The 13,014-nt window shown below is 56.7% G+C and overlaps 1 protein-coding gene across 1 annotated transcript; it reads right to left on the reverse strand.

Annotated features, from left to right (window-relative positions):
- Window positions 1–343: 343 nt before the first annotated feature.
- On the reverse strand, window positions 344–10,592 carry ACTL6B (actin like 6B). The gene is made up of 14 exons (XM_039324838.1): window positions 10,407–10,592; window positions 9,464–9,540; window positions 9,214–9,379; window positions 8,849–8,949; window positions 8,648–8,745; window positions 8,324–8,418; window positions 7,202–7,308; window positions 6,838–6,927; window positions 6,458–6,519; window positions 4,828–4,942; window positions 3,978–4,058; window positions 2,520–2,615; window positions 1,014–1,100; window positions 344–807 (listed from the first exon to the last, which is right to left on the reverse strand). Exons 1-14 carry the CDS (start codon window positions 10,429–10,431, stop codon window positions 727–729), a joined length of 1,281 nt encoding a protein of 426 aa, XP_039180772.1. The 5' UTR covers window positions 10,432–10,592; the 3' UTR covers window positions 344–726.
- Window positions 10,593–13,014: the final 2,422 nt, after the last annotated feature.

Below are 13,014 nucleotides of genomic sequence, written 5' to 3' on the forward strand. Positions count from 1 at the left end.
GGGAGTTGAAGTCCACAAGTCTTAAAGTGGTCGAGGTTGAGAAACACCTTGAGATCCACAAGTTGCCCTTTCTCGTGTTATATTTGGGCATCTCTGCTGGGGGCTTCTCTTAGGAGCAGGCTGGGTGGGCAAAGGAGGCAGGGATGCCCTTAGGGGCCCCCACAGATTGCAGTGAGGAGCAGGAGGGACACCGCTGACTGAACTCCAGAGGCCCCACAGTGGGCTGGGTTGGCCCCCTCAGGGAGCAGAGCTTGACACTCTGGTGCAAGCAGTGGGGGGGGGGGGCTGAGCTTAGATGCCTGGGGCGAACCCCTTTTAAAATCCCATCCAGATGAAAGGAAGCTTTTATTTCTTTTTCTTAAAAACCCCACACATTTATTTATTTTTAAATCAGGCCTCCCCAAACAAAACACAACCAGGAGCAATTTTCGGAACTCGGACCCCCGGTTCAGGAATCTCGGGGTGCCACCCGGGCAGTTGGTGAAACAGACGAAGGGAAATCAGAGCACAAACAGACGAGGCAGTCTCTCTTTTTCTGGGGTCCCCTGTGGCCCCCCCCAATCTTGGAAGGGGGCTCTCGGACGCAACAGGGGGTGTGGCGAGAGGAGAGGGAGGGCACAGCAAGGACCGTGGTGGGGAGGGGATTTGGGCATCCAGGCTGAGAAGGGCTGCAGCCGCCCCAGAGATGGTGGGAGGGGGCAGAGGTGGGGGGGCAAGGGGAGACATTCAGGGGCATTTCCTCTCCACACACTGCTTGCCCCCCTCTTCGTACTCCTGCTTGGAGATCCACATTTGCTGGAAGGTCCCCTAGAAAAAGAAATAAAGGGGTGAGAGGGCGGAACAGACCCCTCCCCACCGACCCACAGATTGATGCCCTTTCCTGGGGCGACCCCTGCAGGAGGCAGACACAGGTTTACGCCCTCTCCAGACTTGGCCCCTTGTGGACGACCCCGACTCCTCCCCTCCTGCACCCCCTCCCTTGATTCCCCCCCGCCCCTCCCCCCCAGACTCACTAGAGAAGCCAAGATGGAGCCCCCGATCCACGGGCTGAACCTCCGCTCCATGGTGCTGTTGCTGGCAATGAGCTTCAGTCGCATGCTCTGTTGGGGAAGGGGAGAAGGGGGTCACCGGTGGTGGGGGTGGTGGGGGTCCTGAGCAACTGTCATTCTGATTGCCCGTCCTGACTCCCCAGAGCAGTGCAAACCCCCCCCCCGTTTTAATCGACATTCGAAGAGAGCCATGCTAGGCAGCCGAAAAACTCAGGAGCCGGATAGAAACTCTTTTATTTAACTCAGCGGTTCTCCACCTGTGGGTCGGGACCCCATTTGGGGTCGAACGACCATTTCACGGGGGTCGCCAAACAAGGCTGTCCGCCATTTTTTCCCCCTTTTCCTTAGCTGTGCTACTCCCTTTTATTCTATTGGCTTTTGAAATAGGCTCTCTTGAATAGAGTCTAATTCTATTGGCTTTCAAAAGCCAATAGGAATTGTCCAGGCTGTCTCTGCCCTGCTGAGCCCGCCAAAAGTCCCATTCTGCAAACTGGTGCTGCATCAGTTGAGTAGTCCTCGACTTACGACCGGTTGGGGGTCGCGGCGTTAAAAAGGTTGAGAACTACTGATTTAACTTATGAAGAACGGCTGCAGGATTTGGGTCTGGCCAGTCTAGAGAAAAGAAGGCCCGGGGGGCGGGGAACCTGATAGCGAGATTGCAGTATTTGAGGGGCTGCCGCAAAGAAGAGGGGGGGTCCCCTTATTCTCCAAAGCACCAGGAGGCAGGAAAAGAAGCAACGGATGGGAACTCATCAAGGAGAGAAGCAAGCTGGAAGGAAGGAGAAACTTCCTGACAGCGAGGACAATTAGCCAGTGGAACCGCTTGCCTCTGGAAGTTCGGGGGGGGGGGCGGTTGAAGAAGAGACCGGACAGCCACTTGTGTGAAAGGATGCCGTAGGGTCTCCTGCTTGAGCTGGGGGCTGGACTAGAAGACCTCCAAGATCCCTTCCAACTCTTGTTATCCTTCCTTCCTTCCTTCCTTCCTTCCTTCCTTCCTTCCTTCCTTCCTTCCTTCCTTCCTTCCTTCCTTCCTTCCTTCCTATTGGACAGCCACTTGTCTGAAATGATGCAGGGTCTCCTGCTTGAGCTGGGGGCTGGACTAGAAGACCTCCAAGGTCCCTTCCAGCTCTACCCTGATTGATGGATTGATTGATTGATATTCAAGGGGAGAAGATTTAGCGAGCTGGAGGCATCGGGGAAAGCTGCTTATTGACTCCTGAAGCTTCAAAGCCATTTTTCCCCCCGGGCGAGTTCCGGACCCCTCCAGACGCTGAGAGGCCCGGGGGGGGGGGGCTGCTGGCATCGGAGGGGGCTGCCCGCTCGTCCGCTCTGCCCACCGGGAAGTCCGGCTGGGGGCAGCTGCCCGCGGGGCTTGTGCAGGTGAACCAAGCGGGGCAAACGCCCCCCCCCGAAGGCCCCCCCGCTAGCTGCCCTCCCGGCCCTACGCATGCGCACAGGTGTGGCTCTCACCGGCGGGGTCTTCTGAGAGAGCTCCCGGTTGAGGCGGTCGGTGAAGCCCTGCAGCAGCGTGTTCCCGCCGGTGACGATGACGCTGCCGTAGAGACCCTGCAGAGATGGGCGGGGGGGGGGCAAGGGGGCAGGAGACCCGATGGCTGAAGCCCCTTCGCTTGTCCTTCTGGTACACGTGCGCACACACACACACACACACAAACACGCACGCACACAGCCAGCTCAGACGCCTAAGGTTTCTTGTTCAGCTGGCCCCCAAGAAGCTTCCCAAAGCTCAGAGCTCTCTGTGGATTCTTCCTTCCTTCCCTCCCTTCCTCCTCTCCTTTCTCTCCTACCTCCTTCCTTCCTTTCCTTTTTCCCTCTCTCCTTCCTCCCTTTTCTCTCCTCCCTCACTCCCTCCTTCTTTCTTCCTTTCTTCCTCCTTCCTTCCTTTTTCCCTCTCTCCTTCCTCCCTTTTCTCTCCTCCCTCACTCCCTCCTTCTTTCTTCCTTCCTTCCTCCTTCCTTCCTTTTTCCCTCTCTCCTTCCTCCCTTTTCTCTCCTCCCTCACTCCCTCCTTCTTTCTTCCTTCCTCCTTCCTTCCTTTTTCCCTCTCTCCTTCCTCCCTTTTCTCTCCTCCCTCACTCCCTCCTTCTTTCTTCCTTCCTTCCTCCTTCCTTCCTTTTTCCCTCTCTCGTCCCCTTTCTCCCCTCCCTCCCTCTTCTTTCCTTCCTTCCTTTTTCCCTCTCCCTTCTCCCCTTTCTCTCCTCCCTCTCTCCTTCCTTCCTTCTCTCCCTCCTCCCCTTTCTCTCCTCCCTCTCTCTCTCTCTCTCTTTCTTTCTTTCTTCCTTCCTTCTCTCCCTCCTTCCTTCCCTTTCTCTCCTCCCTCTCTCCTTCATTCCTTCCTTCTCTCCTTCCTTTTTCCCTCTCCCTCCTCCCCTTTCTCTCCTCCTCTCCCTCCCTCTTTCTTTCTTCCTTCCTTCTTCCCTCTCTCCTTCCCTTTCTCTCCTCCCTCTCTCCTTCATTCCTTCCTTCCTTTTTCCCTCTCTCCCTCCTCCCCTTTCTCTCCTCCTCTCCCTCCCTCCTTCCTTCCTTCCGTCCTTTTTCCCTATCTCCATCCTCCCTTCCTCCCGTCCTCTCCTCCTTCCTTCCTTCCTTCCTTCCTTCCCTCCCATTGCCCTATGCAAGGTGACTCTGGCTCACAATACATCAAAAAAACACAAATATAAAAACCTTAAGATGGACAAGAATTAGAGCTACCTTATCTAGCTGCCCCTTTGTGCTTCTTGGGGGAGGGGGGCGGGAGCCCCTTTCCCCCCAGCCCCTCTTCTTCAAAGGCAGAATCTTTCGGGAGCTGCAGCAGCTCCTTTCCCGGGGGCTCAGAGGGGCTGGGTGGAAAATTCAGCGCTCCAGTCCTGGGGGTGCTTTGCTAGGGGCCAAGTCTCGGGTGGGGAGAGGGAGCAGGGAGAGGGGGGCTCACCGGACGGATGTCAATGTCGCACATCCCGATGCTCGTGGTGACCACGTGTCCGACACCCAGCATGGTGTTCCCAGACAGACCCTGAGAAACGGGGGGGCGGGAGGGAAGCGCTGGTGACATCCAGAGTTCAGGTGTGCAAAGCAAAAATCACCCATGCACAAGCCTTAAATAGCCACATACCCAAATTGCAATTTCGTGGTAATAACAGGGGCATAACCATGGGGGAGATGAAGGAAAAGGAAGGAAACTGGCTGGGGGGGTCCAGGGTCCACCCTGGGGGGTGCATCTAAAGGAGAGCAAGTACTTGCACATTTGCACAGCCCCTGGGGGAGCACAAGCAGACCGGAAGCACCAATTTGAATGCAACCCACACCCTCCCGTTCCATCCGGTGCCTCTCCCCAAGGCCTGGATTGGGGGTGCTGGGCCCCCAGAATAGCCCACCGCAAGGAGTCCCCAACCTTTTCACCAGGAGCAAAGCGGGACCAGCCACGGAAGGCGAACTGAGCCCGGGGGAAGTCCAGCCATTTGCCTGCTCTGCTCACGCTTAAACAATCACACTGGGCTGGGCTAGATCCACACAACCCTTCAGATCCTCAACTGGGTTGGCCTCCATATTGCACAACACGGGGGGGGGCTTGGCTCGCCCCCTTTTTGAGGGTGGGTCAGAGTCTCCAAGCCTGGCTGCTGGCTGGGGAATTCTGGGAGTTGAAGCCCACAAGTCTTAAAGGGGCCACGCTTGGAGCCCCCTGCGGCCCACCCCAAAGTGCTGGCACATCCCACCTTCCCAAATACTCTGGAAATACGCCAGCCCCCCCCCTCTCCCTGCCCCTCCCCCACTGCCCCGCTCACCTTCACGTTGGAGGGGTCAAAAAGCCCCTCCGGGATCCTCAGGCGCTCCGCCCCGTAGTCCGTATTGTAGCCATTGGGCATTTCGTAGTGGACGGTGGGCATCTGCGCAGCCACCCTGCTCCAAACAAGGGGGGAGAACAGAGATCGAGGCAGATGTAGCTGGACCGGCAGTGCCAGGGCAAGGCAGGGGTTGCCCCTCCCTTTCCTCTTTCCTTCCTCCTTCCCCAAATGGCTTTGGGGGGTTCACAGACCCCCACCAATGTTGCTTCCCAGTCTCCGGATCCCCAGGATGGTACCCAGGGCACCCTTGTCCCTGCCAGACCCCTCTGGCCTCCCCCTGGATCCAGACCCCACGGAATTCCTTTTCCTTTCTCACAACTCAGGGGCTGCCCCAAAGAAGAGGCAGTCAAGCTATTCTCCAAAGCGCCTGAGGGCAGGACAAGAAGCAACGGGTGGAAACTCACCAAGGAGAGAAGCAACCTAGAACTAAGGAGAAACTTCCTGACAGAATAATTAACCAGTGGAACTACCTGCCTCCAGAAGCAGGGAATGCTCCAACAGTGGAAGTTTTTAAGAAGAGACTGGACAGCCATTTGTCCAAAACGGTGTAGGGTTTCCTGCCTGAGCAGGGGGTTGGATTATATGACCTCCCATGTCCCTTCTAACATCACCATCATCATCATTATTATTATTATTATTATTATTATTATTATTATTATTGATCATCGCACAGTCAGCCAGATGTTCAGACTGGATTTGGCATTTTGTCTACCTATCGAGTCCTTACCCAGGACCTGGGATAGGCAGATGTGGATGTTTGATGGTATTACAGATATCGTCGCAGGATGGAAGCAGTTCCTAGGAAGGCCGCCTTTTGCAATTGACTAATAGCGAATTTGTCAATGCCAATGGTGTTCAAGTGGTGCTCCAGTTGTTCAATATTATTATTATTATTATTATTATTATTATTATTATTATTATTATTACTACTACTACTATTATCTCAGAAAGATACAATCAATCATCTTTAGAAGGGACCTTGGAGGTCATCTAGTCCAACCCCCCTGGTCAAGCAGGAGACCCTATTCCATTTCAGACAAATATTGTCCCATCTCTTCTCAAACACCTCCAGTGATGGAGCACCCGCAACCTCTGGTGGCAAGCTGTTCCACTGGTTAATTGTTCTCACTGTTAGGAAGTGTCTCCTCGGTTCCAGGTTGCTTCTCTCCTGGGTTAGATTAGATCCTCTTTTTCTTCTTGTAAAGCAATTTCATTTCTCCCATCAAAGACGCAGTGCAATTCCCTGTCTATTCTGGTTTGTTTCATGGGAGTCTGTCTTCTGTCTTCTGCAGCCTACCTTACGGGGCTGTTTTTCTGGAAAGAACCTTGGGTTCCACAGCCTTGAACTCTCAAACCAGGGAAGAGATTCTGTCCTTTTTCATCCTCCTCCCAGAATTCCCAGCAACATGCCTGAAAGAGGGGGATTCTGGGAGATGCGGTCCCCACCCATCAGGAAGGCAGCCAGGAAGCTGGGCAAGATTAGACCGAGGGACCCCGAGACGTAGCCCCCCCCCCGTTTCTTCAAATGAGACCCCTGCCTTCCACACGGCCAGACTCGCCCGATACTCACTGCTCGTCATACGGAGAGTCAGAAACTTGAAGGACGGATGCCTGGAAGTCCTGTATCACCTCCTGCGGGAGTCGGCAGGGATGGAGAGGGGTCAGCATCTCCTGGACAGAAGCCCCCTCCCCAACACACACCCTGCCCACCCCTTCCCACCCAGGAACAAGTCTTGACCCAAACCTCTCATCTGTCCACTTCAGTTTTTGAGCTACGGGCACTGAGTCAGCCAGCCAGCACCCACTGGGCACCTTCGGGCCCTTGACAGTGCAGGGGCCCCTCCCTCCCTCCCCCAAGGCCTCTCCCTCCCTCAAGGGCCCCTCCCTCCCTCAAGGGCCCCTCCCTCCCTCCCCCAAGGCCTCTCCCTCCCTCAAGGGCCCCTGGCTCACATTGCACATGTAGCTGTGCCAGGATTTGCTGACTTGGGGCAGCTTCTCCTTCTTCTTCCAGTTTGGGGGGGCCCCTTCACGGACAGGTTCCTGGGGAAGGCGGAGGAAGAGGGGCAGCCTCGCAGGTTGTGGTAACACCCCACTTGCAATCTTCTCTGGGCCCAGCTGTTTGTAAGAGAGGAGGGGCTCTCTACAGCCCCTTCCCCACTTCCAGAGACCTCGAGACAAGGTCTGTGCACTTTTGGCGCTTCCCAACCGCCGGCTTCGGCGAGCAGAGTGGGCGGACTGCCCAGCCCCCCCCCCCACTCAGCCACCGGGATCCATAGCTCTGGGCTGGGGTGGAACGGGACAGGGGGAGCCCTACCTTGGCTGTGATCATGTATGGAGGGACAATTTCGATATTCATCTCTTGGAAAAGTTCACGGCACTGCATGGAGATGAAGTCGCCAGCCAGGGGCGATTTAACAATCCCTGCAGTTGGGGAGGAAGGGAGGGTGAAAAGGGGAGGGTGGGAAGGAGTAAGGGAAGGGAGGGAGGGAGGGAGGGAAGGAGGAAGGAAGGGTAGAAGGGAACGGAGGGAGGGGGAAGGGAGGAAGGGGGGAAGGAAGGAAGGAAGGAAGGAAGGAAGGGAAGGAAGGAAGGAAAGAAGAAAGAAAGAAGAAAAGAAAGAAAAGAGGAAGGGAGGAAGGAAGGAAAAGAAAGAAGAAAGGAAGGAAGGAAAAGAAAGAAGAGAGGAAAGAAGGAAGGAAAAGAAAGAAAGAAAGAAGAAAAGAAAGAAAAGAGGGAGGGAGGAAAAGAAAAGAGAGAGGAAGGAAAGGAAAGGAAAGGGGGAAAGAAAGAAAGCAAGGAAGGAAGGAGGAAGGAAGGAAAGAAAGAAGAAAGAAAGAAAGAAGAAAAGAAAGAAAAGAGAGAAGGGAGGAAGGAAGGAGAAGAAAGGAAGGAAGGAAAAGAAAAAAGAGGAAGGAAGGAAGGAAAAGAAAGAAAGAAAGAAGAAAAGAAAGAAAAGAGGAAGGGAGGGAGGAAGGAAGGAAGGAAGGAAGGAAGGAAAAAAGAGAGGAACGAAGGAAGGAAAAGAAAAGAGAGAGGAAGGAAAGGAAAGAAAAAGAAAGAAAGAAAGAAAGAAAGAAAGAAAGAAAGAAAGAAAGAAAGAAAGAAAGAAAGAAAGAGCTGGCCCTACTGTCCCCTATATGTCTCATTTTGTCCCCTTGACAGCAGCATCTTCTGCCCCACGGAAACCCCTCCCCCCAATGATTTGGACCCCCGAACTCAGGAAATGCTTTGATCTGCCTCCTGCATCTGCCAGGGGCTGCCAGGCCTGGCCAAGCGCGCCGGAGGAGAGCCACCCACCCCGAACAGGCCATTTTGCGCCCAGAGCCCCCCCCCCTGGCATCCTGCCATGCCCCCCAGAGTTTGGCACGGGACACAGCGGACCTCACAACAACAGAGCCCCACTTGTAAGCCCCCCCCCGAAGACGGCGACCCCCACCTTGCTGCAGGATGTAGCCGTCGTGGACCGGGATGGCTGTGGTGTGGGTGGCCCCACTGTCCAGGACCAGGCCGGTGCTGCGCCCGTTGGCAAAGCTGGTGGAGCAACGTCAAGGGCTTGGCGAGGCAGGGGGTCCCGCAATGGGGCGGTGGGGGGGGCTCGGGAGAAGAAGCTGTGTCCCCCTCCCCAATCTTTTCCCTGGATGCTCCTAGCCGGCACGGGCCTTAATCGGAATCCCGGGTCTTCTGCCCTTCAAGGCCTGGGGGCGGCCAGGAAGAGGGGAGGGGGTCCCGTTCCCGGCCCGGGGCAGCGCCGAGAGGATACGCCGTGAGCACCGCCGTCTTGCACAGGAAGAAAGCCGGGATGCTGTAATGCTCGAACATCAGCTCCGTCAGCTTCTCCCGCTTGGCGCGCGTGTTCCACTGGCGGGAGGGGTGGGGGCGGAGGGTCAGAAGAGGGCATGAGCCCACGCACAAAGGAGGAGGGTGGGGCCGCCCCCCGCCCCCCGCCCCCCGAGATACCTACGGGGGCCTCCGACATGAGCACCGGGTGCAAGTTGGGCTCCGACTTGATGTGCTTGTTGTAGGTGTGATCCAGGATGGCTTGGAAACAGCCCCAGTCTTCGACTTGGGGGGGGGAGGAGAAACGAGGGGGGGATAAAGGAAAAGGGGGGGCTGGCTGCCGGCTCCCCACACTCCTCCCCGGGCCGTCCCCCGGCCTTCTCAAACCACCGAGCGGAGGAGCCTCGCTTTCTCCCTTTCGAGGTGCACTGCGACCCGCGTGGAGTTAGGATTAGGGGCGCAGGGGTCCCAGCGCAGGAGGCGAGGGCCGCGACTCCCACTCGGGGCGTCCCCGAGCCTCTTCTACCCCCCCCCCGCCCGCCCTCGTACTCATCCCGTTCTTGAGGGGCGAGACGATCTCCGTGTTCTCCCTTGGGACGTGCAAGGAGTTGGTATCTATGTAGTAGACCTTGCCGGCTTTGCTCTCCTTGTCGCCGTCCAGCTCCATGGCCGACTCGTCGTGGGACAGCAAGCCCACCGTGGTGGGGAAGTCGGCCTGCAAGCAGAGCAGGCGCCGTGGGGCAGGGGGGGATCCGGGGTCAGGGACCCCCCCCCGGTCCTCTAGGAAGATGCCGCCTACCTTTGGGCAATCTTCCCCAGCATAGCCGGCCCGCACGGAGAACGACCCGATGTCAAAAACCAGCGCCCCGACCTCGTCTGCAAGGAAGGCATCCGCGACACGGGTGAGGAGGGAGCGAGCGGAGGGGAGGGGGCGCAGCCTCCCGTCGGTTCCCTTTCAGCCCCAAGGAGGCGTTTTAACTCGCATTTTAACACTCATCCAAGGGCTTAATTCTGCCCCCCCCCGTAGAAGTCCAAAGCGCCGGATTTAAGGATACGGGAGCGGCAGTCTGCAATTTGGATCCCTGGACCGCACCGTGGAGGGCGGAGGAAAAAGGGGAGGGGTAGACTGGATGGCCTCGGGGGGCCCCTTCCGGCTCTTCCCGATTTTTATCATTTCCATCTTGCACCGTGCAAAGCTGGCTTCTTCTGTTGCTGGCTGTTCAGGAAGCTTCCCCCGGAATTGGGGTGGGGGTGGGGGTGGGGGACGCAGGAATGGACCCCTCCAGAGCCTCCGAGTCGCCCCCCCCCGCAGCCCCGGAGGAGGAAAGGCGGATGCCTCCTCGTAGGCCAGTCGCCCGGCGGGAGGGATGCCGGCCACGGTTCCTCTTCACGGAGAAGCAGAGCGCCCCACCGGCGGGAGCTGGAAAGCCCCTTCGCAGGCCGCTTAAGCAAGTGAGCCAAGCCACACACACACACACACACACACATACACACACACACACACACACACACACACACACACACAGCAACGAAGGGGAGGACCTCCGATCCTCCCTCGGCTGCTAGGTACAGGGGTTTCGCTCAAGGACCAGAATTCAAGCCCGACTCAGACGGTCTAGCGAGGTTGCTAGAATTCCCAGCGCCCGGTTGCCCGGAGCCAGCCCGCTTAGCCAGCAGCGGGGCAGAGCCGGCGGCCGCGAGCGAGCGAGCCAGCGGGGCGAGGGGGCGCCGCGCAGCCCTACCTCCTCCGTAGACCCCTCCGCTCATCCCGCTCCGGATGCGGTGCCGGTGCGCGTCGCGGTCGGGCTGGGCGGTCGGGCGGCCGGCTGGCTCTCCCGGGGCTGGGCTGTCGCGGGCGGCGGCGGCGGGTTCAGCACCTGGGCCGGTGGACAGCAGCCTGGGGAGGGGGCTGCCAAGGGAGCGGGGCAGGGAAGATGGAAGGGGGTGGGCGGAAGGGAGGGCCGCGTCTCGGCCAATCAGGGCTGCCCGCCCCTCCCCAAGGGGGTCCCTGATTGGCCGCCGTCGGAGACAATGAAGAGAAAGAGCGATGGGTCCTTAAAGGGGCCGAGGCCGGCAGGTAACCGGCAGGGGGAAGCGACCCCCCCCACCACCACCACCCCGGCGGGGCTTCCACGGGCCGTTGAAAGGCCCCGGTGTGAATGTCTGGGAAATTCATTTCCTCCCCCACTCCCCAATCTGGGGCCAGCCCCCCCCCTACCGCTCGGCCCGGCTGCAACTCCAGTTCGCATCATCCCCCCCCCCCCAAGCGAGCTTGAAAGAGGCTGCATAACTGAGGTCGGGGCTGACGCTACGAGAACCCGGGTGTGCCGGTATGCACGTGTGGAGAGCAAGCGATTCTTTTTTAAAAAAAAAAAAGAGGCGGAGGGACAGAGGGGGAAGCGGACTGTGCCTCTGAGCTCGTGCAGAGCAAACGCTCAACGCCGTATCGGCCTCCCTTGCTATTCCAGACGAGGACGCGTCTTCACGACCCGCGTGCAGAATTCAGTCGGGTTTTGGATCTACGAGGGAACCGGTTGTAACATAAGATCGGCGCGGCCATTCCGCCCACGGATGTGCCCTTTCCTTGCCCCCCCCTTAGAAATTTCCTTCCTTCCTTCCTTCCTTCCTTCCTTCCTTCCTTCCTTCCTTCCTTCCTTCCTTCCTTCCTTCCTTCCTTCCTTCCTTCCTTCCTTCCTTCCTCCCTTTTCCCTCTCTCTTCCTTTTATATTCTCCACCCTCCTTTCTTCCTCTTTCCTTCCTTCCTCCTCTTTCCTTGCTTCCTTCCATTCTCCTTCACTTTCTTCTTCCTTCCTTCTTTCCCTTTCTCCCTCCCTCCCTCTTCCCTCCTTCCTTTCTCTTCCCTTCCTTCCTGCCTTAATTCATTTGTTCCTCTTTTTTGTCTTCCTTCCGCCTCCCTCCCTCCCTTCTTTCTATCTCCGTCCCTCCCTCCCTTTCTTCATTCCTTCTTTTTCTATCTCTTTCCTTCTTTCCTCCTCCCTCCCTCCCTCCCTCCCTCTCCTTTCCTTCCTTCCTCTTTTCTATCTCTTCCTTCCTCCTCCCACCTCTTTCCTTCTTTCCTTCCTTCTTTCTATCTCCCTCCCTCCCTTCCTTTCTTCATTCTTTCCTTTTTATCTCTTTCCTTCCTTCCTCCTCCCTCCCTCTTTCATTCTTCCTTCCTCTTTTCTCTCTTCCTTCCTCCTCCCACCTCTTTCCTCCCTCCCTCCCTCCCTCCCTCCCTCCCTTCCTTCCTTCCTTTCTTCCCTCCCCATTTTTCACCAAGGACAGGAATAGCCCTCCCCAGCTACTTAGAAGTGGAGTGCAGAATTTGGGGCTGGGGTATGAGATCGAGGCAGAAGGCTTCCCATGGATTCCTAGGCCCCCAGTTGTGAGGGGCCCCCAGTCTCTGCCACCCTCATTACGCTCCCCATTACACAGAAGACGCAGAGATGGCCCCACAAAAACAAGGTGGCAGACGTTGAACAATCACATCAGCAATGGACAAGCCTGAACAGGATTCACGCCTCACACGGCATCTTCCAGGATTCCCTGAATAAATGGGGCACAGCATCCTCCGCTCGGTGGGACTGTGGGTCCCCAAGTCAAACTATGGGTCATATTATGCCGGCTGAAAGCCGGGGGCATCTATCTCTGCAGTATCCGATTTCTTTCATATGAACAGAGCTCAGCTTCAGTGGTCAGATGGCCTAGAACAGAGGTAGGCAACCTCGCCTCTTTTATGACTGGCTCAGGAATTCTGGGAGTTGAAGTCCACGAGTCCTAAAGGGAGCCATAGTTCCCCCATGCTGGCTCAGGAATTCTGGGAGTTGAAGTCCAGAAGTAATGAAGGAAGCCATAGTTCCCCCATGCTGGCTCAGGAATTCTGGGAGTTGAAGTCCATGAGTCATCAAGGAAGCCATAGTTCCCCCATGCTGGCTCAGGAATTCTGGGAGTTGAAGTCCAAGAGTCATAAAAGAGCCAAGGTTGCCTACCCCTGGACTAGAGATTTTGGGGTGTTTGAACACAGACCTTTTTAGCATTCCTATTTTACTGTGTTTTAATACTCTAAGTGAAATAATATATGCAGCTAGTCCTCAACTTACGACTACAAAGGAGCCCAAAATTTCTGCTGCTAAGCAAGATATTGGTTAACTGAGGCTTCCCTCATTTTGCGACCTTTTCTTGCCACAGTTGCGAACTGAATTGCTGCAGTTGTTAAGTTAGTGACACGGTCACTAAGGGAATCTGGCTTTCCCATGGGCTTTGATTGTCAGAAGGTCACAAAAAGGGACTCCCGTGGCCTCGTGACGCTGCAACCGTCATAAATACGAGTCAGTTGCCAAGAATCCAGTT

Source organism: Crotalus tigris, unplaced genomic scaffold (assembly GCF_016545835.1).
Source record: "Crotalus tigris isolate CLP2741 ecotype Arizona unplaced genomic scaffold, ASM1654583v1 scf7180000024309.744930, whole genome shotgun sequence".
Lineage (NCBI taxonomy): Eukaryota > Metazoa > Chordata > Lepidosauria > Squamata > Viperidae > Crotalus > Crotalus tigris.

Coding starts and splice junctions, on each gene's coding strand:
- ACTL6B (XM_039324838.1), bottom strand. CDS start 10,431: ATGAGCGGAGGGGTCTACGGAGGAG. Junction 9,541..10,406: donor CGGAGGGGTCTACGGAGGAG/GTAGGGCTGCGC, acceptor CCTTCCTTGCAG/ACGAGGTCGGGGCGCTGGTT. Junction 7,309..8,323: donor CGGCTACATCCTGCAGCAAG/GTGGGGGTCGCC, acceptor CCCCAACTGCAG/GGATTGTTAAATCGCCCCTG.